Raw genomic sequence first — 25986 nt, forward strand, 5'->3', positions numbered from 1 at the left:
TTCCTTGTTTTTATCACCCATCAAACAAATCTTCTCAGTTTCAGTTAGGATGTGTTCAATATCTCCTGTAAACAGCCACCTATTCTCTCCACGGCTTATATCAGTCTTGAACACGTTTTTCCTCTGCAACCATGTCATGTCTATTCCTCCAACACTTGCTATTGTTTCCATCATATATTCCGGCATTACTGGCTTTTCTTGAGTCACAGCATTGTTCTTCCCCTTGAATTGCATTGCACTAACTGGCGCCTTTGAGACAAACTTGATTCTTGATATGTTTTTTTGATGCTGATTTTGCAATGTCACTTGTACTAGTGTCTTTAGCTTCTTTTCTGTTATGTGCCTGTTAGTAACCTGTGTTCTCTTTCTCTTCTTGGCTGTTTTATGTTTTCGCTTTCCAGTACCGTCCTTTACTTGGTATCTTTGTAATGAAGTTGTTGTAGGCAATAGGCCATTGACTTTGCGCTCCGTAATCTCAACGTATTCATCCCAAGTAAGAGTTAAAGAAGCTTCCCAATAGCTATCCAGTTCACCCATCTGAGAACAAGAGATAAATTGCAGTAACAAGGCAAAAGAGAGAAGAACGCTTGTTGAGAGACGAGTTAACTATGAAGGAAGCAATGAATGAATGAAGGAATGGGAGAAGAGTAGAGAGGTTATTGGAATGGAAATAGGAAACTAGTAATGCAGGGGAAATAGGGTTTCTTGAAGTGCAAGAAATAAGAGACGAGTTTCTAATTCTGTGTGTTTTGTGTTAACGGTAATGAAGGATGAGAGAGAGAAAGAAAGAGAAGTGATCGAAATAGGAATGTGTGGTTAGATTTAATTAATTTAATTTAATTTAATTACTTGAAGTTGAAGCAGAAATAAGAAACCAGTGTGACTCTCTTGCATGTGTGAGCTGTTCTTTGGTGCTGTTCAGAAGCCTTGTTCTTCTTGTTTTTTTTTGGACATTGAATTAGTTTTTAAATTCTTTGTTAAACTGAGAGCTAAATTGAACAATTTACTTCTGTTTTAAGGAATTCAACTCACGAGGGTCTTTCACTTCTTGGCTCGATTTCTGGGTGCTGGACACTCAAATGCTACTGCCATTACTGCTTCAGCCTGATAATTGTGTCCTAGAAACGGTTCTAGATTTTACTCGTTATGTCATGTGGATCACTTGCCAAGACATTGGAGGTTGTTCCAGGAGGCCTGGAGTTCGAGTTCATAAATGAGCAGTTATGGGTAACGATTTAACAGAAATAAGGCAACTGAATATATATGATATCATATCATAAAGACATAAACAGAATAGAGAAAATTAAAGAAAAATGTAAACCCAAAACCCTGACATGTGAAGCGGAGTTTCATACAGCAATGTTTCTGCAATAGTTCTAATGATTCACTAAGATGATCCTATATTCCTATTTACCGTCTACACTCAAACCTGTCTAAAAAAGCAACTACAAATATAACAATGGAGAATACACCGTTTGAACGCGATTATTCAAGTGGATCCTCACCTTATGAGGACTTCAATGAGTAGAGAAACTCCATGGTTTAATTTCTTCAAAGCATTGGAGTACAGTGGCTCTACAAGATTAGCAATTCTGGGAGCATAATTGACTGCAATCTAAACTCAGTTGGAGGTGCTAATCTGAAGGTTGGGCTCTACATGGTGAACACTCTCGGAGTATTATACAACTGACTACAAACTGCATTTATCTCGAGGGGGACTTAACTGTGATCTGCACCAATCTTGAGCGGTATATCATTGATTACAAGATATATAGAAGTCGAAATGCCACAATTTGTTTAACTTGGTGATGGCCTTGGATCAAGATTTGAGGATATGTCACCGAGCATCACAGAAATAAATGCAGACTGAGGAGGTTGCTCGTCTGCACAAGCTAATAGTGGTTTGTTTTCCTGGTGATTAAGTGAAAGCACCTGAGTTCAAGTCCCTTGTATTCATCGTTTTAGTATATACAGCAGAAGTTGCCTCCTTTGCACATCAATGTACTTTCAGATTCCAAATAGCAGGACATCAGTATGATTGTTTGAACAACAAAGAATAAAAAATCAGGCTTTGGCTCCATTATTATGGATGCATTGTATTTCTTGACAATTTCTGGGAGTGTACACGGTGTAAGGAGAAAATGGCTGCTAAGTAAATTAGACATAATGTTCACCAATAATCTCCAAAAGAACACATCCCCTCTCTAAAATGATGAAATCGCTTTGCATCTCTAGCAATTATCTCTCTTCCAACTGCTTTGGATACATACTTTATCCACGTGTGACAATCACCACAAACTCTAAGGTTCTTGAAAATCCTGATAAAAGCAGTCTTGTTTCTACTATTCAAGAGCCCAAAGGCTATGGCCAGCTTCTCACTGTGATAATTCAACTATCTCTCTTTCTCCTTTTCATTCAAGTCCTGCAATACAAATCCAGTGTCAGGAACATAACCCAAAACCTTAATTCTTTCTTCCATTTCATTTCCTTGATTATTGTTTTCATCTTAGTTACCTCATTCCAATGGCCAGTCGAAGCATAAATGTTTGTTAACAGGAGCCAAGTTCCCAGAAACTTGCGTGTTGCAAGAAAGAGTGGGTGTTCTGAGATCATCATTACGTTCTGCCAAAACCTGTAACCGCTCTCTCGGTCCATTTTGGGAAAATCTGGTTATTGTGCGACTTCATTTTGGTATACCTGCTATATGTTGGTGTAGGAGAAAACACATTTCTGTTTAGGAGAATCGGGGGAAGACACTTAAGTTTACATACACAGTTTTAAGGGCATCTCAAAGATTAAGAATAAGACCCTTGGCAAAATTGATTCTCTCCTTTGCAGTATCAGGAGTCCAATACACAGTTTTTCTTTCTTTCTTTTAACCCCATTTCCTTTTTGTATTACTATATAAATGTATATATTGTATGCTATATGAAACTTGAGTGCAAGTGCATTTACAACTTGAAAAATCCAAAGCAAAAGTACATTTGATGAAATAAGTCTCCACCAAATTTTGCAATAACCTCCTGTCTACTCAGAAAATCTAATATAAGAACACCTCTAGTAAAAGAACAATCTACAGTTCCGCACACTCAGAAGATCTGATAAAAGAACAATCCTCCGGAAAAAACACACGAACAATCATCATATGTACTCATGGAATCTGGTAAAACAGCAATCACCCTATGTAGTTGGCAAATCTGGAAAAAGAACAACAAAATTATGTGTTTTACTAAATTGACAATTTCAATTACTAGACTACTAATACAAGACGTATGCACTATCGATACTCTCAATCTTCAGAAAACATTTATCAGCTAACCTAGATCCAATAACAAAATATATGACCGAAATTTTTAGTTATAATGCCAATACATGTGACTTTACATTAAGACGAGACTAAAATATCCAACAGAGTCCAATTTATATAAGACGCCTTAGTATTATCCTTTTAGAAATTCCAACTGAAGCCAATACGAAAAAACATATAGATTGAAAATATGATGAGCAGTCCGCAACTCATTCCATAACATGAAAACAACAATTCAAAATGTATATCTGCTATTAGGCATGAAGTTACGAAAGGACTATACGACCTATCCCTATCATGCCACAATACTTAGTCAAAATATGCTAGAAACCCAAATGAGAGGGGCGCATCCAAACATACATTGCTCCACTACCAACAACTTCAAGAGTAACGGAAAAAATTAGTTTAGCGAGCACAGGAACTTACCATGACTGGTACTTGTAACCTACTGATGTTTGGAGCTTGAAGGATTCTTCCCTGAGTTCTCTGTTTGCACATCTTGCACATCTGATGCCTGTCACAGTTCAACAAAGAAAATAAATTATTTAATGGTTGTCCAAACAAAACCATTCATGAAAATACAATCATTTCAGACATGTATTGCTGGTGGAAGCTTCAACTACTAATAAACATCAATTAATTTTAATGAAAGAAACACCTAAAACTAGGGTTTAGACCTTCAACAAGAAGAAATATTCTCTAAATTCTCTTAGAATTAATATTCGATACTAACCATCTAACAATGAAGGCCTAGATGCCTTTATATTAAAAACCACAATCCTAATTCTAGTTAGACTCCAAAATAGAAACCTTACTAATTAACCTACATCGAATACAAATAGGAACCCAATGATATTAACCTATTACTAATTTAATACATTCCTCTTGATTACACTCTCGAACACAGAACCTACATAAACGTGTGCTTTTATTTCACTTGAGCTCTAAGAGTTTAGGCATTTATGTTGATAACTTGACCTGGAGCTCTCAAACTTGAGCTGTAAAATTAAGGCTGATAACTTAAGGTCGATAACTTAAACATTAGCTCTAAATCTCAAGATCAAAACTAACTCTCAATTAAACCTATATTTTCTATCCAGAAAACTGAATACTTGCCTTTCCACGAGACTCAACAGCTCCATCGCTGCTCCCTGCACCATTCAGAGTTTCTTTGCCATCACCATTTTCTAATAACAATGAAAATAATTTATTAGAAGAAGAAGAAGAAGAAAAAGAGAAAGAGTGAGATAGAGAGTGAACCTATGACTTTGAAGGAGAAATTGTCTCTAGAAACATTAATAACCAGCTGGTGGTGGAACTTCTTTTTTCTTCTTCCTAAACCAGGTGACAAACAGAATAAAAACGCCCAGACTAACCATACCCATACCAGAACCCTCATAAAACGACTTCAATTTTTCCTCTTTCAATTTAGCTCTTGAGATAGCGAGGTTGGCGTAGCTGATGATGATGTTGATCGAGATTGATTAGATTTCCTTTCCACAACAATACGTAAATCCCCAACAAATTGCCACACCTTCTCCATCCCTACTGCCACAAAATTTGCTAAATGACCAGAACTGTTACTGACTCTCTCAACAATCTCCATTGGAGCTCTTATCAAGGCTCCGAAAAACTCCATTTCTCTATTCTAACTGGCGCAACTCTCAATTCGTGATAGTGATTATATTATAGACTATAGAAACTTTGAGATTTCAATTCAAATTTTCAATTTTTTTTAACCTTTTCACTTTCCCACACATTTTTTTAGCCTATTTTCAATTATTAAAAAAGAGTTGTATTACTGCAACCTCTCGTTGATTCGGGACAAACTCTGGTCAACTCGTGCTCTAAGTTGACTTGCATTAACAAGAACCCATGCTAACTGACTTATTGGGGCCGCGCCTGATCGACCCTAGTCACTAGTCAACCAAATCGATTACAGGCTACAGTCGAATTTATCCTCAATCTTTCAGCCATGTTCACTCAACAAGTTAAATACTACTACCATTTATGGGGTCCAATCGATACATGGCTATTGCTGATACGTTCGAATATAATCATGTAAGACATGGGGTTGGTGCAAATAAAATAAAATAGCTTATAGGGCTAGAACGGAAAGGGAAACTGAAATAAAACAGACAATATTCATCCTCATCCGCTGTCACACACTCACACCTAGTACTATATTTTTCACTAAGGGCATCTCCAATGGGGGTGTAAAATTACACTTCCACTTAGGCTCCACGTAGGTGTCATTAGGATTTTACACCTCTAATCAGATAGTATTGATTCATAAATATCCACACTCTATACTCTCCAAATGGAATAGTGTAAAAAAAAATATATTTTAAACTCGGACGTCATTTTCAAGTGGACGCCCCTCTTTAATTTAAACTGGACGGAGTGACGTCCGAATTAAAAAATAAAGCTTCAAACGTGTGTTGAAGTGACGTCCGAGTTTTTAAGTTAAACAGACATTATTTTAAGTGACGTCCGGGCTTTTTATTAACTAATAGTGAGAGAGGGAATTTCTCACCCTCTCTATTAGCTAATACACTATTACCTACGGTTTAGCACCCCCATTGGAGAGAGTTTTTTTATATTTGGGGTGTAAAATTTCCACTCTATACGGTTTACACTCCCTATTGGAGATGCCCTAACTCTTTCACTTTCATCTCTTTCATTAGAGAAATTGTGTCAAAAAGAGTAGAAGACTATTTCTGGGGATCATCACTGTTTTTTATTGAATTTTAGTTTGCAATCTTTGAAAGTATGATATACAATCTAAAGAAATTTTTATATGATGTGCCGACCATGAAGAATTTACCAGCTCATGGCTATGAATTGTTTACAAGGTCATGGCCGGGTATATTTTATCTGATTCCTATTGATGAACCGGCGCAGCATTGAGAAAGCAAACTCCGATGGAGAACTAGTTAATCAATCATAACCATGGGTTGAAAACCGAATTGTTAGACAAACTACCACTGTCCATGTCAAGAGGGTACAAAGCAGTAGGCAGAGGACTACATGAATAGTTCGGGTGTTAACATATAAAGAATCGGTTTTTCACCCACTTTACTGCCTCCAGCCACGGTGCCAGTGTTGGTTGACCATCTACCACCACTCGCACCATGTCAAGAGGCAGTAATTAGATGAATTCTTGATGTAACGGGTAGCGCACTACTCTTCTCAAAGTGCAGTTTATTATTCTTCTCTATATGTCTTTCACTATAGCTCAACATCAAATAAAACAAACTCAGCAAATCAACAAACAAACTGTAAAGCTCTACTTTGCTTCGCGCCCTATTTTCGGAAAATAACACTAAGTCACTGCGTTTGAAGGTGCAATAGCGCATACTTATTACCAGTTTACATTTTCGTCAATCAAAATGCAGTATGGATGATTTCATACATTCCATCATAAGATTACAAAAGATGGTATAGCGAGTATCTGTTGCAACATCTTCCGAGAAAATCACCGAAATGGATCAAAATTTTCAAATCGCTTCTTGAAAGCATCTGTCATTTTTGTTTCCTCTTCTTTACTAAGCTTACAGTTCCTCCAATCAGCCCTATTTGGTACGTTCAACAACCCTGCCAAAACCTGAAATGTAGGATATGCTGCTATATGTTAGTATGTCCAATCCATTGTTCTCAAGAAGGAAAAAAAAAAGGAGTAACAAGAGCTATTCCAATGAGACATCCTAAACATTATCAGTATTCACAAGTACACTCCACTTTTCCGAGCCAATTTCATGATTAACTCGAGTGCATGTTGAAGGTTTATCATCTAAAGAGCAGGATGCCACCTAAAAAAAACAAAAAGATGCGACAAAAATAAAAAGTAGCCCATCACCCGGACTCCAAATGGTGAGATGGCTGATAAAAAAGGAACACAGTTAAACGCGAGGTCCTGATTTTGTCCACCATCATGTTTTGACCCACAATTGAATACTTCAAGGTCACTTTCACATCAATATTTGGTGCAACTCATTCTCCTCATTCCTAAATTTACACTCAATTTGTTAATCCACATAATTCACACCAACAACATAAATTTGTTGATTCAGCATTTCAGCCCAAAGGCTTTAGCTGAAACCGGCTGATCAATGCAGACTTCTAACAAAAGTATTCAGAACATTGTATTGCTGAAAGAAGAAAGGTATATCTCTCAGAAAACATATATTGCTTGTGTTGTGTGGTAAGTTGATGATTAGAGGTTCTGAAACTCTATGGGAACAAGCAAAGCATAAAAAAAAAATTGATGCATTAGAGGTTCTGAAAATCTGAAAAGAAAGATAAGTTGATATGCATAAGCTCTAACTTCAAAAAAACATCAATATGAGTATAAGAAGGATAAGTTGATCTGCATACCTCACGTCCGAATTGCGCTGGGAATTTCTCATTTCCCTCAATTGAGTGTGATAGTAGTGTTCCGTCTGGAAGTTCCACATAGAAAATACTCACTTTCCTACTGGATTGTATTTTCAAAAAAAATCTCCGTTCAGATGTATCTTTGTCTGCAAAAAGAATCAAGAGAATATAAGTGAGATCATGGCAATCTAGGAAATGCTGTATGTTATTGAGATGAGGCTTGGTTGAGCTGCCTTTGCATTGAAGACAATTCAGTCTACAAAGTTGTTTACTTAACTAAAACTTAGTTGGCCAACAGACCACAGTCATTGGAAGTTTTAGGAACTGTAGCAAAGCATATGACAAGAAGAAAGAATTGAATCACAGAGCGTCAAACTACATTTCAACATGGGTAACTGTCTGACTCTTCAACGACTAGAAAGTTTGAGGCATTTGGTTTAACTATTAACTTGGGGTCCTATTCATTGTTGGAGTTTTCTTACTGTGGGAGAGGCCTCACATATCTTGAGCCTTTTCTATTTGGTTCTTTTTCTCTTTTTTAAAGAACAAAAAAAAAATCTCACTAAGGTGTGTTCAATTCCTATAATGATCGAACTTAATATACTCATTTGCTTTACAAATTAACAAGTGAACATTGCTTATTACTTACCGATAATAAAACTAATAATAATAACTAATAATGATAAAATTAAATAAATAATAATAATAATAAAAGTAATAATAATAGTAATAGTAATAAATGTTGCTTATTAGGAAAAGAAAGTGTACATCATAAAAAAGAAAGAAGACATCATGATGAGATTTTAAACCATGAGAATACTAGGGACACTGCACGAGAACTAGTAAGAACAAGGTAACTCACTGGAGTTGCTTTCTACGAACTTAAATCCTACTCTTTCAGCAGCTAAAGTGAAAACCCCTTGGACTAAAGATGCTTTCGGCACAGGAATGGGAACAGCCTGCGAAAGTTACAAATTGTTTTTACACGAATTCAACAAATTTGCAAAAATATGGCAATAGTATAAAAAGAGTGATTCTTTTGCTTTGGAGAGTTAACATTTGTAGCCTATCAGTTTGTGAATGTAACCCCCCTGATACTGTGTATAAGGCCACTTGAAAAGGTTTTGCATGTATCCAAACAATTGGTTAGGGCAAATTCCAATAATCCTATTAACCCTCGGGATAAATAGACTCATAGGCTATGTGTATTAATTCATACTGCCTCTGCTTCAGCTTAGAAGCATCAAAATGGATTTCAAAATACCATCGCATTATGAATTTTCTAACCCCACCAGATGACTATTCAAGTTCACAAAGAAAACAGACGATCATTAGTTCTTCAACTAGTAAGCTATTATTAGGGTGGCACTTATTTATTTTATCAGAAATATGGTGTGAATTTTTTTCAAACGCAATGATTTTGTGGGGATTATCTACACAAGCAGGAGAACATCCTCCAACAGCTCTCTTTAAACTTTACAAGGGCAAATTCATATTTATATAAATGGACATCCTACCAGCAAAAAATAACTAAATAAAGTAATACAAAAATAAAAAAATAAAAATTGCAAGCCAACTTGCTTTGCCCGCCCCCACCCAAAAAGAAATAAAAACCCGACAACAGCTTTAAAAGGACATATAACATTTGCTTTCTCTAGCATGGATATATAAGCAATCAACTACTAATACAAGCACTTTCTAACCAAACACTTGACAGAAGATCTTCTTACCTGAATATTAGTATGACCGATGTGTTTGGAAACCCACTCAAAAAAGACAACTTCCTTGCCCTGGCTCTTGAAATACATATTCAGTGCTTTTTTCAATCTTTCTACCTCCTTTTCTATTTCAGGTTCTACATCAAGAACATTAGAAGAATGCTCAATAGGTACTATTAATGCATGATCTTCGACTAACGGCCCCTTAGCAAGTGTACAATAGAAGTTTTCTCCTATGCATAGTATAAGATGTGACTCGACATTGGGGCTTGACAAACAGAACCAGCATTCTTTAGACCTGAAAATTAATGGCAGAAGTGGCAGGTTAAAACATGGATTGGCAAGGCATGACTATACTGAAATATCCACATTACTACAACTTTTTTAGAACATAAGAATGGTGCTGGAATAAAATAATGATCACTTTACAATACAAAATGGCTCAAGATGTCAAACAGAACATGACAGAAAATAAATATCCCATTTTGTCAATTGCCCCAACATGCTCTGGAGGAACACAAATGTATAACAGTTTCTACAATACCAAACCTACCTGCTAGCTTTTTTTAGAACTTTGTTTCCCATGAGAAATTTCCTCAGCCATGTCAACTAAGCTATGCTTGAAATTACACTCAGGACCCCTTTCACATTTTCCTTTGTTTAGAAAATCAAAGCAAACACCTCTCAAAAACTGCTCCCTCCCATCCATGTCATGCTGAAAGTTGCACTTCTCATCCTGTAAACAAGAACCTGAAGAAACAAATTTGAAACACAACTTTTCATTCTTCCCACTCCCATGCCTCTGCCTTTTTTGTGAGACATCATAGCGCCAATATTGTGTGTCAGAAACACCACTGTTAGGCCTCTTTGAGACGTTTTTAGCATGAGTTCCACCCTCTTTATGTGAATATGGAGAAAAGGTCGTGTTTGGGGGATTCATAGAAATTTCCGTGCCGGACATGTTGGACGCTGGAGTAGGAGAAATCGCATGAATAAATTTCTGAGAAGCAGGGTATAACGTACTAAGAGTCACAATACATCTTCAAACTATATCCAAGTGACAGTAGCAGAAAAAGTAGGACACTATTATGTTCTCTACAGATAAGATAAACAACTATCCTTCCAATTAACAATTGGAAAATCTGCATGCAGAAGCATAAGATCACGAATTTCACATAATTATGAACAGAAAAAAGTAAAAACTTCAGATGATTTAAAGAGTTAAATATAGAAATCATTAAACACGGACATTCATTCTAAACAAGTCTGCCTCTCCGAAAATAAATACTTTAAGCTGTAAAGGTCAAAGGTCCAATTCAAGGGACAACTTTGCAGATGTTGTATGATGCTCAGCTTACTATTAGGGAGCAGCAGGAGCAATAATACTGTTCCCATTTATCGATAGAAAGACACACTATATCTAAGAACTTCTACAGATATTAACTCTAATACTGTTCACCGATTCTTAACAGATATTTCAAAGTTTTTACCAGTGACCAGAACAATGTCCAGAATCACATGTTCAAGTTCTAGAGTAGCTTGCTCCCTTCAAACAATCTAAGTTGTCAAACAAAATTTCTTATTCTCTATTGATATAAAAAAAACGTACCACTAATGCAAATTGGACTGTTGTATTGTACATTGAACTCCCTTAGCAAGGAGCTAAGGAAAAGGAAAGTTGTACACCCAGAAAAAAAAAAAAAATAAGTTACACTGCAAGAGATATTCTTCAAACAAGAATTGTACAGGATATATTAGTGTAAAGTAGAACATAACGGTTTTGGAGATAAAAATATCAATTATCGCTTTTGAACTAAATACAAGGTTAAGCAAGAGTAAGAAGCCAAGACATCACTTTCTACATTGCAACCTCTGTTGTTTTATTAACAAACATGCAAAATTTTGTGCCATAGAATAGGCATCAGTTTTTCCAGTAAGCACATATGTCTACATATCTATATGGAAAACTATATACAAATAAAATAAAAAGAGTTTTATAGACATAACCCCCACAACTTTGGCCAATTAGACATGATTCCCCCCCCAATTCTTTTAAACAGTAGTGTTGAGGTGTCTTCAAAACGTCTTTGCTTTGACAAGCAGACCTACCACCACCACCCCCAAAAAAAAATACCCAACAGCTACAAGTACTTTATCTGATGTAGCTTTACTGTTGGTTCTTTCTTTCTTTCTTTCTTTCTTTTTTTTTTGTTTTGGGGTCAGGTTTAATTGGCCAAAGAAATGGCGCATTCAGAGAGAGGGAGAGATTACTTCCAAAACAATGTGGTTGAGATGTATTCTTTGAAACATGGATGAGGAAAAGCGTAGTAGCTAACGAAAATGAAACTGAGAATTTTATAAGAAGAGAGCCTCCACTGTTGGAATCTCTTCCCGTATCAGTGATTTATTAAACCTGCTTTTCAAGATTTTCGCAACCATCTGAGAGAGAGAGAGAGTTTTTGTGTGAAGGAGGTGTCGTGTTGGTCGCAGTTCCATAGTGTTTACGAGGAAGGACTGTGAAGGGTGAAAAAGAAAGTCGGGCTTCCCAAGCTTAGAAACTTAGTTGCAAGTAAAATTACTCTTGCATTTATCGCAAAAAAACTTCTTATATCATTTTACAACGAGAAAAGAATCTTGGAATATAATTACAGACCGCCATCAACTACATGCAGTAAACCAAATGTATCAACATCTCTCCAGTTTCCTCAAACAAAGTATCGAATGAGCAGCCTTGCAGCCAGCTCACCTAAAAGACATTATTCTCTACTTAACAGAACATATCTATATGCAATTCTAGCACCAATAAAATTTTATAAATTTAATGCTACATTTGGAATTATCCAAAACTGTAAATGATACGAGTTCTTTATTGTGTGTTATGAATAAATAAAGAAATAAAAATAAATAAATTACCTGTTTATCTTTGTTTCCAACAGGAGCAAGACCCAAGAAACGGGTTACATGAACAGCCTCATTATTAAGATATGGTTCACGTGCATAATAAACACCTTTTGTACCTGCAACGTGATACCTGTAGAGTACAAGATAGTGCACACTCAAACGATAGGATCTGAAATAAAAAATACTTAAGTTCATTATGGGCAAGCTCAAAGCAAAGACATAGCGCATATAAGTTGTGCGTTTATTTTATGCGATCACATTATGTATTAGAATTTGAATCATACTTTTGCCCCTGGCTATGCCACTATTGAAAAACTTGTTGCCCTAAAAAGTTTTGCCACAAGTTACCGCTATTACTTTCATACTACAAGCTGTATTGATTGTATAATGTCATAAGACGTTTCTACTTGATACAATTATTCACTTTGATATGAAAGTGGTCACCTAGATAGCATCAGAAACAGTCAGTGCCTCACCTAAACAACTAATCAATAGACAACTGGATATCACCACAATTTCTTTAAAAGGTATTCTAAATCATTTAGAACATGCATGTGTGCATATAAATAAATGAATAGAAAACATATAAGACAAAACAACAAAACATAATCAGATCCAAAACAAGTAATGTTGCAGTTCCTGGAATTGCAACGTGACGAAGAGCATGCCAGACACTGAGGCTACAATAAAAAAAAATGTAAACTGGGTAGAGTTGAATGCTCGCCTCCAATGATACCATGTGAGACCCATTGGATCAAACCCATAACCAAAGACAATAAAAATGACGAGCTCCACAAGCCTTCCAAGCAAGAGAGAGGATAAACGTCTCTCACCGAAAAGAAAAGGATGCAGGTCTTCTCTGTATGCCTGCATCAGAACCTACTGGGAATAAAAGACTGATCACTGTAGATTCTCTAAAAGGCAATTCAAATGCAGCTGTTTTTGAGACTCCAAATGGCTTTTGTTTTTTGTTTTTTGTTTTTTTTTATGAGCAGTCGAAGTTAGTTCAGTCATTCCAAAAATTACAAAAAGGTAATCCCCACTTAGCAAGATATTGTGGTACAAGATTATGCACACCCCCAAACGAAAAAGAAAGACCTTTGATCTACAATGTTTTCCCAGCTAAACCAATTTAAGTCTTGAAATCTTAAGGTCTTCAAGTCCGCCACCCCTAGAGTCCTGGACCAATCATAGAGTACTTCCTTGATCTCCAACAAGACTTTAAATGTTCCCCAAGTTTTTTGCTCAAATTGGCTACGATTTCTTCTGTTCTATACCACCCGAAATACTGGTCTAGGTAGGTGCTCAGCAATCGACCTTTATTTTGAAGATAGAGCGTGTTTCATAAACCCCCCAATGCCCCATCAAGTGCATCCTCGATCCTAGTTGGCGGTGTCCAAGGATTGTTGACAAAGCTTAAAAATAATTACAGCATCTTCTTAGCAAAAGAACACCAGATGAAGACATGATCCACATCCTCTCCAATCTATATGCAAAAATAGCATCCATTATTAATGTTCCTTTAGCAATTAGCTTGTCTATGGAATGAACCCTCCTTAGAAACGTCATCCAAGTAAAGAATGACACCTTCAAAAGAATATAAGGCAAGCAATTCCTCTTAATAGGGAAATCCACTATAATAATCCCTTGAGGTCTCAAGTCTCAACACTTGTCTCACCAAATTCGTGGCAGACCCTATGAAAAGATTTCACCGTGAATACTTTCATTTTATCCCCCCTCCAGAGGCACCCATCTTCTTCCCCAAATGTATCCCCCTCTTGATAAATAGTACCCAAAAAGTTGATGTAATCAGATAACTCACAACCGTTTAAACTCCTCAAGGTAACTTTCCACTACCTCCCATTCACACCTCTTCTAGCATAATCTCCTACATTGGCATTTTTGTTTGTCACGGGATCATAGATAGTAGCATATTTTTCACTGTGGTCTCTCTCCTAGCCATGAGTCATACCAAAAAGATATGGAACCATTCTCTCCATGTAGGAGAATAACCCCTTTAGAAGATGATCCTCCGTATTGTAATAAAATAAGGACCCCGAGGTTGCTTTGTTTTCCATTCACTCTCCCCATCCCCATAATTATCGAATATTACCCTCCTCCAAAGATATTCCTTTTCTTCTCCATATCTCTGCAACCATTTTGCTAGCAATGCTTCTCCCATGGCAGATAAATACTTACACCCAAGACCGCCTTCTTCTTTACTAAGACTAAGTGTCTCCCACCTAACGCAATGAATCTTCTTCTTATCCTGACTACTTCCCTTTAAACACCATCTCTAATTGGCCAAACACTCCTTTAGGAACAGCAAAAAGAGAAGAAAATAAGCTATAGGGATGCCTAGCAACAGAACATGCCCCTAACAATTCACGAACAGTTTTGTTTGATCAGTAGAAGAAGTTCAATTTTCGACAAAGTATCAAAATGAAATTCATCAACGTTGGGCATTAATTTGGATAACTTGTACAAAACTATTCATATCTGGGATCCTTTTTCAAATGTCCAAGAGCTGACAAGGTTAGCATTGCATGAATACAACTATATTCTACAGATCCAAATATATATTACTTATCGTAGTAGCTTACCGAGGCTTGATATCTGCAACTAACTCCGAGATGACAGGATCAGTACACGTCAAATCTGTAACTTCATGTTGTGCCTCTCCTACAACAGCTCCTTCTGAGACACCACTTGGCCATTCATTAGTGATAAAGTGTCAAGGAATGTACTTATAATTCTTTATCATAGTTTACACAAAAAAGACGATAACTAAACAATTGAAATGGAAAAAGGATATGTTAAAAACAAATCAACTATTTCAGGCTCTTCCGCCCACGCTCGAAGTGCATCAATGTCATCCTGATTGTACAATGGACATCTACCTGATAGATAAGTAATGCATAACCCTACAAATAAGCAACACCAAAAAGTAAATAAATAAGTAATTTTGTAAATGTAAATATATATGAATTAATAAATTACCATGAAGAGTGAATTTGCCACTGCCTTTTAACCAAAAAAGATTATTACAAATCTTCAACCCATCCATTTTAAACCCTTTATTCTCCATTCGAGCATTAGAGAGAACTTTGGCAGCACCAAACCCATAGTCACCAATGAAGTAAGTAGGAATAGGGATTTGAGATCTCCCATCAATGTAGTCCATTAATTCGTTTAATTGATCATCAGAAGAGTCGGGAAAAAACTGGCCCACACAGAATAAAGCATCGAATGGACCGGTTGCTTTTGTTACGGTTGAGACTCGTTTGTAGAGTTGGTTGAGTCGACCGAAGACGTCGCCACAAAGAAGGATTCTTGGAGGAGGAGGAGGAGAAGCCATGTTGAAGTGAATGTGAGAAATGAGTGGCAAGCTCAAGTTACCCTATTTGTACTGTGGACTTCACAGATAAAACAAAGCCCTACACCCAAGCCCTACCCAGTGGGTAGTTTACTTTGGACTTTGGAGAAAACACATTATTAACTAGTATACTGCCATATAAGTAGAGGGCGTGAAGAGTGGAGAGGGAGAGGGGAGAGAGAGGGAGAGGGACGAAGAGAAGAGATGAGGACAAAGAAACCAACCAAATGTACAAATGATATTTTGAACACAACCCCCCCCCAGAACGTTCGCTCCGCTCACTTGATTAACTGGCTCCTTGATATTAACTAGTAACCTGCCCATTTTCACTTATTCACCGTTTAATAAATTATGAACATGAGGTTAAACTACTTCAATAACAATTGCATACTTGTACTCCCATAAGAGCATCTCTAGGTAGTGGTAGTATCACATGCATGTTTGAGGCTGAAATTTGAGGCAAGTATCCGCAAATTTTGACCAACTCTAGGTGGAGGTAAATAACAGTCGCAAATTTAGAGTACGACCTACCACCCCTGCGACCCTACTACTGCCGCGCGGCACTCCCAATGTCGCCCCAAGTTGAAAAAAATACATAAAAATAAAAATAAAAAAAACAACCCAAGTGACATTCCCACTGTCGCGCCAAATTGAAAATGTTTAAAAAAAAATCCACGCGACATTGGTAGTGGATTGGCAATGGCGCGTGACACTACCAATGTCGCGCCGCATCCTCATCCAAAACCGCAAATTTCCATCCATGGATGCGGCTAGACAGGTGATATTTCCACATTTGCCTCCACCTAGAGATGAGTTTTCGCGAAATTCCGAATTGTGGAGCCAAATTTGTAAGTGACATGATACTTCCACCTAGAGATGGCTCTAAGGTATTAGAATGAAACTGCAAAGTCATGAGATATTATCACAATTTGTGTCAAGATGAAATGTAAATGTTAATGTGATAACAAGATAAACTAAGATATACAAGCTAAGTGGGAAACAGCAGGAAGAGGGGTGTTCATTTTAAACACTGATGGAACACTTCAAGGGGAGGAAGGAGGATGGGCTACTGCTATAAGAGATGACAGTGGGGTAGTAATGGCAGCGGCACATGGAAAGTCTCACTATCATAGTATTGTTATGATCGAACTATAGGCAGTGGAACAAAGTATGAAACTGGCACAAAAACATAATGTAACACGGCTAGTAGCACAAACAGACTCCAGCAATGTGGTATCCTTCATGCAAAGTGGAGAAAAGCACCCATGGGTAGCAAACAAGACTACGAGAAGCATTGAAGAAATGAAGGGACAAATAGAGGATTTTACTATATGCCATATTTTTAGAGAAACTAATAGGTTAGCGGATTTGTTAGCTTCACATATTCCAAATGTAAACTGGTTGGAAATAGAGCCTAGCTCTTTTTCTGAGGAACTTAGGAGGATTGTAACTGATGATGCATTAGAGAAAGAGTATGTGAGAGTGTAACAAACTTAGTTCTTTTAAATTCAATAAAAATGGGTAGGGGACCTCTATAAAAACCTCGCTTACCCACCCAAAAAAATATATATATTATCACAATTTTCATGTAACATGACCAAAACATATACATTTTCTCTTCCAACCTTGTTGAATAGCCTTGGCTAGACTGATTGCAATAGCTTGACTTTCAGCCACAAAGTTAGTTTCCACTCCTAGTCCACCGATGAATGCCCCCAACACAATGTCGTCACTGTCTCTGAACAACGACTCCTGTTGTGTTGGGGTACTGGTCCTGACTGTTTCGAGAGTTAGAGAAAAAAGGCAATGGGCGGGCGCAAGTTGGGCACGGGCGGACGCCCCTTCTTCTTTACCAACGAACAGTCAAGAACAGTACCCCAACACAACAGGACCTCTGCCCAAAGGACACACTCAATGGTCGGATGGAAGACCAGACTTCCTAGACTTGCAGATTTCTTACTTGATGTAATCTGTGTATAGTTATTATGTCTCAGCATATACAACTATTATTTTGCTTCGTTCTTTTCATTTGTAACACTTTTTACTTTTGGCTATTCAATACAATTACCTTCACCAAAAAATAATTGCTTCTCAGTGCACTCATGGTTTAAAATTAAATGTTCCTCTGCAGTATTCCTCCGGCCAGTATTAGACACCACAATTCATTGCAATAGGGAAGAGACACGAGGAGTCAATCGGCCACTTCATTTTCATGTTGACGCTAGTTAGTATGTGATCAACTGATCATCAATGAAAAAGAAGTGTACTGCCAGATTCAATAGCCTCAAGATCAGTGGCTATCAAATTTTTTTCCCCATTAATTAGCTAATATATAATCATCAGCCATAGCGATAAAATAGTTTTGTACAATCTTACTGAGCCACACAAAAAATAGAATAATAAATGACATCTTTATTGTCTGCTGCAATCCTGCTAATCATAAACCAGCTCTTCTTCCTAGTCTTTCTCGGAGTATTTTCACTCCCATATATCTGCACCGTCAGGCGACGAACACAAGTCAGTTTGCTATGCAACATCCATAAAAATTGTTCACTCATTTTATATGTAAGAAAAAACACAGAATTTCTTACCTGCCCATCATCATGACTGTGGCTTGAGGATTTGTGCCAGGGGATTCATTGTAAACTGACCCATCGACGACCCTGAGTCTATCCACACCTAAGACCCGATACTTTTTATCCACCACCTTGCCTACATGACACCCTCCATGATAATGCCATATAGTGATCACGGTGTCCTTACAAAACTGCTGCAAGGACTTGGTGTTATCAGTGTGCTTTGGTATCAGATTCACATTAGCCTTCACGCTCATGTTAAGTATCATATTCATCGTCAAAGCGTCATCATTTGTAAACTCTGCAAAATGTTTCGAGCGAACAACCTTCTCCATCAACCTAACGCCTTCAACGCATCGTTGCAAGTCATATGGATGGCTGAAATAGTTGAATGTGACCTTTGGATTGTCATTGATGTTGGTACTGTCAAGTCTCACTTCACCAGTTGATAATGGGCGTGCAATCTTTCCTAGAATGAAACCACCCCTGAATAGCTCATATGGTAAGTCTGGTTTCTTTTCCCTGTAGGTTTGAATGGCTTCCATGGTCCTTTGTTTTGGAGGAATGGTTGAAAGCTGCCCAAACTGATTTCGCCATAATGTAACATACATGATTAATAGTCAAAGTAAATCATGTGATGCACCGTAAATTTGCTAAAGAAATACTATGAAATGTGCTTCTACTTAATTTGTTCTAATGTGCCGTATAATAGTCACTTATTCAGTCCTATTGAACTATGTAACTACTAACCTCAGCAGACATAATGCCGTGATTGCATTGAATGCTATCGCCAGACTGACCAAATCCACTGCTAGCTTCAATGAACACACCCAATTTTGTGATCCCCACAGTTTCAATAAGAGACTGTTTGACCGGTTCCTTTGTTGGTATGAATATAGTATTCATGGGATTATCAGCCATTTCTTTACCAACGTAATTGTTCTCGAGAACCACGGGTATGTTCTTCATTTTAAGGTCATTCACAGGTCCAATGCCACTTAATAACAAGAGCTGAGGAGTACCAATTGCGCCGGATGATAAAATGACTTCACTCTGTTTGTCATTAGAAAGATGAGCTTCATGTTTCTGTCCCTTTTCATCTGTGAATACCACCTTAACAGCCTTGGGTACCTTACCTGATTTTTTTGAGAACAAAATTGTATTAGACTATTAGGCGTGTTAGACTGTTGATGTGCCAAGTTCATTTACTGATTTACACCCAACCTGGTAGGCTTTGGAGCTGGATGAGGCCAACCAATTGTTTGTGACGAGCCAATTTAAAACCAATTGGCTCATGTCAAAGTACTATGGGACTATGGGTAATCTAAGCACTGAGATTAGCGAATTTTGACTCATTTCTCTGGTGAAAAATTTGATATATATACTTCACCAAATGTTTTAGAGAATAAAAGCATAGTAATAAAAAGAAAATTGTTGCTATGCAATAACCATTGGCCGTTGTGCTTCCTACATGTTAGTATGTTACGCCGGATTTTTTTTTTTTTTTTTCATAATTGATTATATTTTACCTGCTGTATCGAAAACAATTCTATGAACAGTAGCACGGATGAGGACGTGAATATTGTGTGGGTTTGCAGAATGAAGGAGCTCAGCAGCAGTGTGGCGGGTACCATTATGATCAAAGATGCTCCCTCCCACTTTAGTGCCATACATGTGATCATAAGAGAATCCATTAAATGGTGAGATCCCCACTTCAAGAAGTCCTTTTCTTACTGCATCTTGCCATGGTGCTAGTTTTGGTAGTTTAACAATTTGTTTTTCGACCCATGGATATGATTGGTTAACCAACTCACCATCCCACCCTGCACGCTTAACAAAGCTGCAGCACAAAATTTGTCAAATAGTAACATTAGCACAAGAAATTACATTTTCTCATGTTTTTTTTTACATCAGCACAAGATACTTGTCTGTCAGAAAAGTAAAATATGTTGCACAATTACATTAAAAAATTACGACGATTGTAAAAATAAAAATTGTGAAATTTTGAGTGTTCTAAAATGCGATAAATTGTAATTTTAAAACTCATTATCTCCCATACTACAGAATGATACAATTATACAAGGGTAAATTTCTGATTCGGCCATGATAATGTTAATGTGTTTTCAATTCGACTACAAAATGCAACTCAGCGCATTTTGTCAGCAACTAGTGGAATAATGTCAACAACTTTTTGTACTGAGTTGCTGACAATGGCCGGATTAAGAACAAAATGACATTATCATTGTCGAATCAGGAATTTACCCATTATACCACCAGCCCCCTATTACTTTACCAAGACTTGTCTTAGCTCCCTCCGACAACATCAGAGTTGTATTCTAAGTTTCTAACAACAACATGATAAAAGGAAATAATATCATTGTCCCTGAATTGAAGGACCCATTTATTTGCTAGCCGGTTTGCACCAGATGCTTTCCTGTGATTCAAATCAATTGTACCTTCAACGGTAGGCAGGGAGTTTGATTGTTGGAACAAACTTCACTCAAATGAATTTATCACCGGTGTAGCCGTGTAGGTACAATTACAAAGCATATTTAGTTTTCTCTTGGACCTCAAAGGTATTTGGCACCGGTTCCAAGTGTAACATTAATATATGTGGTCCAATAAATATGCTTCTTCGTTGTCAATTTGTCATTGGTTTTTTCTTTTTTGGGTCAAAAGTAAGAGATCCAATGATTGATTAGAACTTCAAACATAATTATATGATCAAATTATATTATACACATCTAACATCTAACAATGGCACAATTAGTTTACCCTGAACAGAAGATATAAACCACTAGCCATTAAGCACACTTTCAGCTCATGGTCCTATTTCATCTACCAGACTTAATACATACATCACATATCCTATTCTAGTACTACTGTTCTATTTTTTTTGGTAAAATGTGAATATATTATATATAATAATAAGACTACAATCTAAGAGTTAAGCACCATCCGAGCTGGATTAAGTTTCTACTTTGAAACCAAAAAATAAATTCTATAAAAGTAATAAAGTCTTCATTCTAATGTCTAAACAAAGTGTATTTCCAGTAAAAGTAAATCATTTGTAGTAAGGTTGATAATTTAAAGCATTGGCTTGAGCCACACTAGAGTATCAAAATGTCACCAACTTCATCAAATTTCACAAAAAATATAGAAATAGCATAAAGTCCGAAAAAAGGAAAAATGTTCTGATGGGTGTGGGTCGTGGGAATTCATCTACCAGTAGCCATTAAACACTCTTTGATAGCATGCATGATCTGTCTCAAGTCTCAACTACCAGACGTAATAATATGCATTAACTCGAAAAGTAAGTATATGACATATTGACATGTCCCTATTAAAAGTTGCCAAAAAAAAAAGACATGTCCCTATTAAAGTAAAGGTCGTATAAACAAAAACAAGAGACATATAATGTTTTCTAGTAACATTGACACCCACTTGGCCACTTCTTGATAAATTTACAGATCACTTGAGAACTTTACACGCACACATACGATATATTGACGAAAGCAAATTTGTGGACAGATTTGTCCACAAACGGCAGCCTTCTCATTGGTCCAAACACTTTATGGGCTAGATAAACAGTTTTTTCAGGCAGATAAACAGTTTTTCTGGGCAGTCTCTCCACCAATCAAGACATGAAATCTTGTGGACAGCAAATAGTGGTATGTGCACAAACTTATTCTGTATATTGACCATGTTATAATATACCCAACATATTTTGCAACTGGAACCAACCTGATATACCAAACTTTAACAGTTGCAGCCTTTAACGATGCCTTTTGTTATGTACTTATGTTTTAACTTTGTGTTTGTTATGATGGAAACACTATGGAAAGGAAAGGAAAATAAAAGTGGTTCATCTTTTTCATAGTTTTTAAGGCGTTTGTTTATCCATGGAAAGGAAATCTGACTTTTTCCATGGAAACAAAATGGAAAAGGTTTTGTGTCTTTAGTTAACCCCGAAAATTTTGTGGAAAGGAAAATAAAGGAAATAGATAAATAGGGACTTACTACTAATACACTCCACTCAACAATACAATTATTTCTTTCCATAGCTTTTGCAAACAAACATGATTATTCCTTTCCCCAGTTTTTACTTTTCTTTCCCCAGTTTACCAAACACATACCATTTAAAATTATTTCATTTCCATTCCATTCCATAGTGGACCACCCATTTTATTTCCTTTCCTTTCCATGAGTTAAAATTTAACAAACACACCTACTCCACACCAAAGAGATGGTCCAGAAGTTTAATGTCTAAGATAAATGAGTATTACGGATTTACGGATAATGTTCTGTGCAAAATCATTAATAATAGTGTTAGTAGTAAAGATTTTTTTTTCCCAATAAACACGACTTGCAAAGAATTATGTTTACCAAGTGTAACTACATTCTGTTCCTTACAGTTGATGAATTGATCTACGTATATAGTATCTTCATAAGACAGTTTTTGTTTTACACTCATTGCTGCATCCAAAGTGCTAGAAAATAATAAATGCGACAATTTATTGTCACATCTTAATATTAATGATGCTGCAAAATGCTATGAATGAAAAAATAGAGGGGTCCTTCATCGGTTCATCCCTTAGTGATTCAGAACAGACGACTACATTTTGATGTAGACCCTTAGAGTCTTAGATAATTAAGTCTAAAAGAAGGATTTCAATCAAGCTTATTCATATCTTTGACTCTTGATCCTCTTTATTCTCACTCACTCTCTCTACTTAGGCTATGAGCTTATAACACGAGACAAATGGAAGTGTCTAAAATATGCAACATAAAATATATCGTTCTCCCTATTCCCTAATCCTTACTAAAATTTATGAGGTAGGACTGTAGGAATGTCAGAGGTAATCTACCCACTCCTATAATAGGACGACTTAAAAAGTGAAGCACTGATTAAGCTGAATTCAATATAAGCATTCTCAACAATATGTGCTATTTATATGTGCAACGGCTTCTCATAAATTGGTGCTATCCCTCTAGGTGCCAATAAGCTTAGAAAGACAGTAGATCTTTCCACACACATTGAGGTAAGTGCGAGTTCACACTTTTAATTTGTCATTCTTTCAGGTAAAGGGTAGATATTGGATTCCGCCAAGAGTAAATGGGATGGCGCCTACGAGCTATTGGACGTGCCAACAAACACATTTAATTCACAATGGATGGTTTCTTGCGGAATCCATGATCATTTGCAAAGTAATAGAGTTTCTTAGTTAGAATGCTGGAGTTATCTATGATTGAAGAAGAGAAATCCATTCACAAGTGTTCAATCACATACCTTGGACTTGCCCTTGTATAAAATCCAGCATTAATAGAAGAACCACCACCCAATACCCTGGCCCTTGCATTTATAACTCCATCGGTGGATATGAAAGCTTGGGAAGCAGAACGAGATGAAATGTCAGCAAGAGAAAGGTGGAAGTTCTCCATATGTGAGACATTTCGATTGTCAAAAGGCACACCCCCTCTCTCTAGTAATAATACACTGAAATTCTGCGAAAGTGTAGCTGCTAAAGGACACCCTGCAGTCCCCCCTCCTACTATAATGTAATCGTATTTTTTAGCAGCTCTGTTCTTCCATGTTGATGATGATGGCGTTGGTGATGGTCTTGGTAGTGGTGGTTCCGGAGATCCAAAAGAACTTGCCACTTTGATGAACGGGTATCTATACTTCAAGTGAACCTCAGCACCTATATTACACATTTTGTCAAAATTGTCATATATAAATTGTCGAAATTGTCAAAATATAAACTCTCTCATCATTAAAAAAGAAAATTGTATCAAATTAGATCATTTGTACAATCATTAGAACTCAAGCATATTATTAAACCACTTACAACAGAAGTCCTATTCCAACCATAACCGAAGATATTCAAATATTTGAATTAGATATTACATGGTGTGATGCAACACGGTCACTAGTAGAGTCCTTAATTTGGCTCATACGCTTGATATTCAACCAACCCTCCCCCAAATCATTTAGAAGTAATAAGAAGATTATTTAAAACAGAAACTTGCATATATAAAACAAGAAAAGAAGTAAGAACAGTTCTTTCAAGAACAAAGCAGAGAAGAAAAAAAACCTTGACAACCAGATTGTATGCTGAACGAGAGAAGAATGGCAAAGTGACAAAGCTTAAGAAACCAAGCAAAAGCCATAGGAATTTGATCAGTGACAGAAAAAAGAGAGTCCCAAGAGAGCACTTTTTTCCTCAGTCTAGCACTGAATGTGGCTATCTGTGGTTGGTCTGGTTGAAATATATATAATCTTAAAAAAAAAATGGGCATGAATGTGAAATAGTGAATCATATAATTAATGAGCTGATTACAACTGGTATCTATTAATGGTAGACATGAATGCACGGTTGGAGTAGGAGGTTGTGCTCTTCCAATTAACGCTCTGATGCATCTATGGTCCAGCTTGCATACTAGTTATCAAAAGTGTGAAAACTCGTCGTATAAACATAGAATAACCATTATCGAATATATATGAACATATAATAATAATAATAACATAAAAGGTGCAATGCCATAACTCTGCATCCGCATCTGTCTGGTTATATATAGTAGTAAACTAGTTTAATGGATGTGGAATTTATACGAGGAAGAACAGTCCAGAAAGGCAGAAACCCATTCCTCCCAGCCAGAGTTGCATGGTGCAACTCCCAAAGTACAATGCCACATGACACCAACTGTAGACAAACAGCCCTGTAGATCATATGAAAAATATAAAAAAACTAGGATTAATGGGCAAGTATGAATGATGAGAAAATAACAAAAGAGCCTCTAGCTCAATTGGTTGTGTACTAATCTCTTCATGGAGGAGGTTACAAGTTCGAATTCTTTTAAATGTTGGTTGAAATTTCTTTCTTGTGTAATTATGTGATGAGTTTTTGGGCCAGGTGAGCATTCGAGCTAGAGAGAGACTGCTATATGGGTATTCGGGCTAGAGATAGGATGTTGCTACTGTTGGAGTTATCCCTCACATGAGGAGAGAAACAGAGCTGGAGAGAAACGAATTTAATTCGAAAATCGAATGTCGCTCATATAAATGGGCGACACCCGCCATATAAGTGACCACTTCAGTCCTCCAAGATTTTAGCGACCGCTCAAAGCGCCAGCAGCGCTGTGTCTAATCTTTGTGGGCTTCGCTTTTACAAGAATCTGAAATTTGGTTTTGGATATAAAAACCAAAATCAAGGTTTTGGAAAACCTAAGGACTAAGAACCGCATAAAACAAAAGAGAGAAACCCAATCTTGAAAGCTATCAAGATTGATAGATAACATTTACGAGAGATACAACCCTCAGAAAGAGATAAGAGTGATCTAGTAAGGTGAGAGACCGCAAGGAGTGGTTGTAATCTTCCTTCCCACTTTATTAAGAACTGGCTCTTGTGGAAGTAGGCATCATCATCGTCGAACCCTCGTAAATTTTTGTGTTGTGGTTTGCTTTTACCGCTTTACATTATTATCATTGTTAATAGTTGTTTAGCGAGTTAGGCATGTTAGTATAGGTCAGTAGTTGATATTTAGATTTTGTCCGGGAGTCAATCAGGTTCAAATACAAGTTATCCGTGGGAAATGAGGGAATCGATTGGTATTGGTATAATCCCCAACAAGTGGTATCGAGCCTTGGTTAATAGCCTGGGTGTTATCCGAATCTTGGTCGGGGAAGGTGTTTGATTTAAATTCCCGAGAGAAGATTTGAGGTTAAATAAC

The 25986-nt window shown here is 36.9% G+C and overlaps 2 protein-coding genes and 1 long non-coding RNA gene across 6 annotated transcripts; all 3 read right to left on the bottom strand.

Annotated features, from left to right (window-relative positions):
* Positions 1-2019: 2019 nt before the first annotated feature.
* On the bottom strand, positions 2020-5159 carry LOC147507058 (uncharacterized). 4 transcript variants are annotated; one of them, XR_015217527.1, is made up of 5 exons: positions 4568-4821; positions 4424-4494; positions 3734-3821; positions 2515-3197; positions 2020-2422 (listed from the first exon to the last, which is right to left on the bottom strand). It is a non-coding gene; the product is annotated as an uncharacterized LOC147507058 (long non-coding RNA). The 4 variants fall into 4 exon arrangements; XR_015217528.1 differs by lacking the exon at positions 2020-2422 and having other exon boundaries at positions 2827-3197; positions 4695-4755; XR_015217529.1 differs by lacking the exon at positions 2020-2422 and having other exon boundaries at positions 2827-3197; positions 4689-4755.
* Positions 5160-6574: 1415 nt separating this feature from the next.
* Positions 6575-15796, bottom strand: LOC147507059 (zinc finger CCCH domain-containing protein 64-like). Its single transcript, XM_086599774.1, is given in 9 exon segments — positions 6575-6914; positions 7685-7830; positions 8547-8643; positions 9415-9700; positions 9960-10402; positions 12316-12433; positions 14907-15026; positions 15119-15227; positions 15304-15796. Coding segments are annotated over 9 exon segments (1806 nt in total). The 5' UTR covers positions 15662-15796; the 3' UTR covers positions 6575-6785.
* Positions 15797-17979: 2183 nt separating this feature from the next.
* LOC147507060 (protein HOTHEAD-like) lies at positions 17980-24673 on the bottom strand. The gene is made up of 6 exons (XM_086599775.1): positions 24351-24673; positions 23546-23957; positions 19785-20095; positions 19006-19391; positions 18271-18839; positions 17980-18171 (listed from the first exon to the last, which is right to left on the bottom strand). The coding sequence occupies exons 1-6, from the start codon at positions 24574-24576 to the stop codon at positions 18117-18119; spliced, it is 1959 nt and encodes a 652-aa protein (XP_086455901.1). The 5' UTR covers positions 24577-24673; the 3' UTR covers positions 17980-18116.
* Positions 24674-25986: the final 1313 nt, after the last annotated feature.

The sequence above is a fragment of the Coptis chinensis genome, chromosome 3 (assembly GCF_015680905.1).
Source record: "Coptis chinensis isolate HL-2020 chromosome 3, ASM1568090v1, whole genome shotgun sequence".
Lineage (NCBI taxonomy): Eukaryota > Viridiplantae > Streptophyta > Magnoliopsida > Ranunculales > Ranunculaceae > Coptis > Coptis chinensis.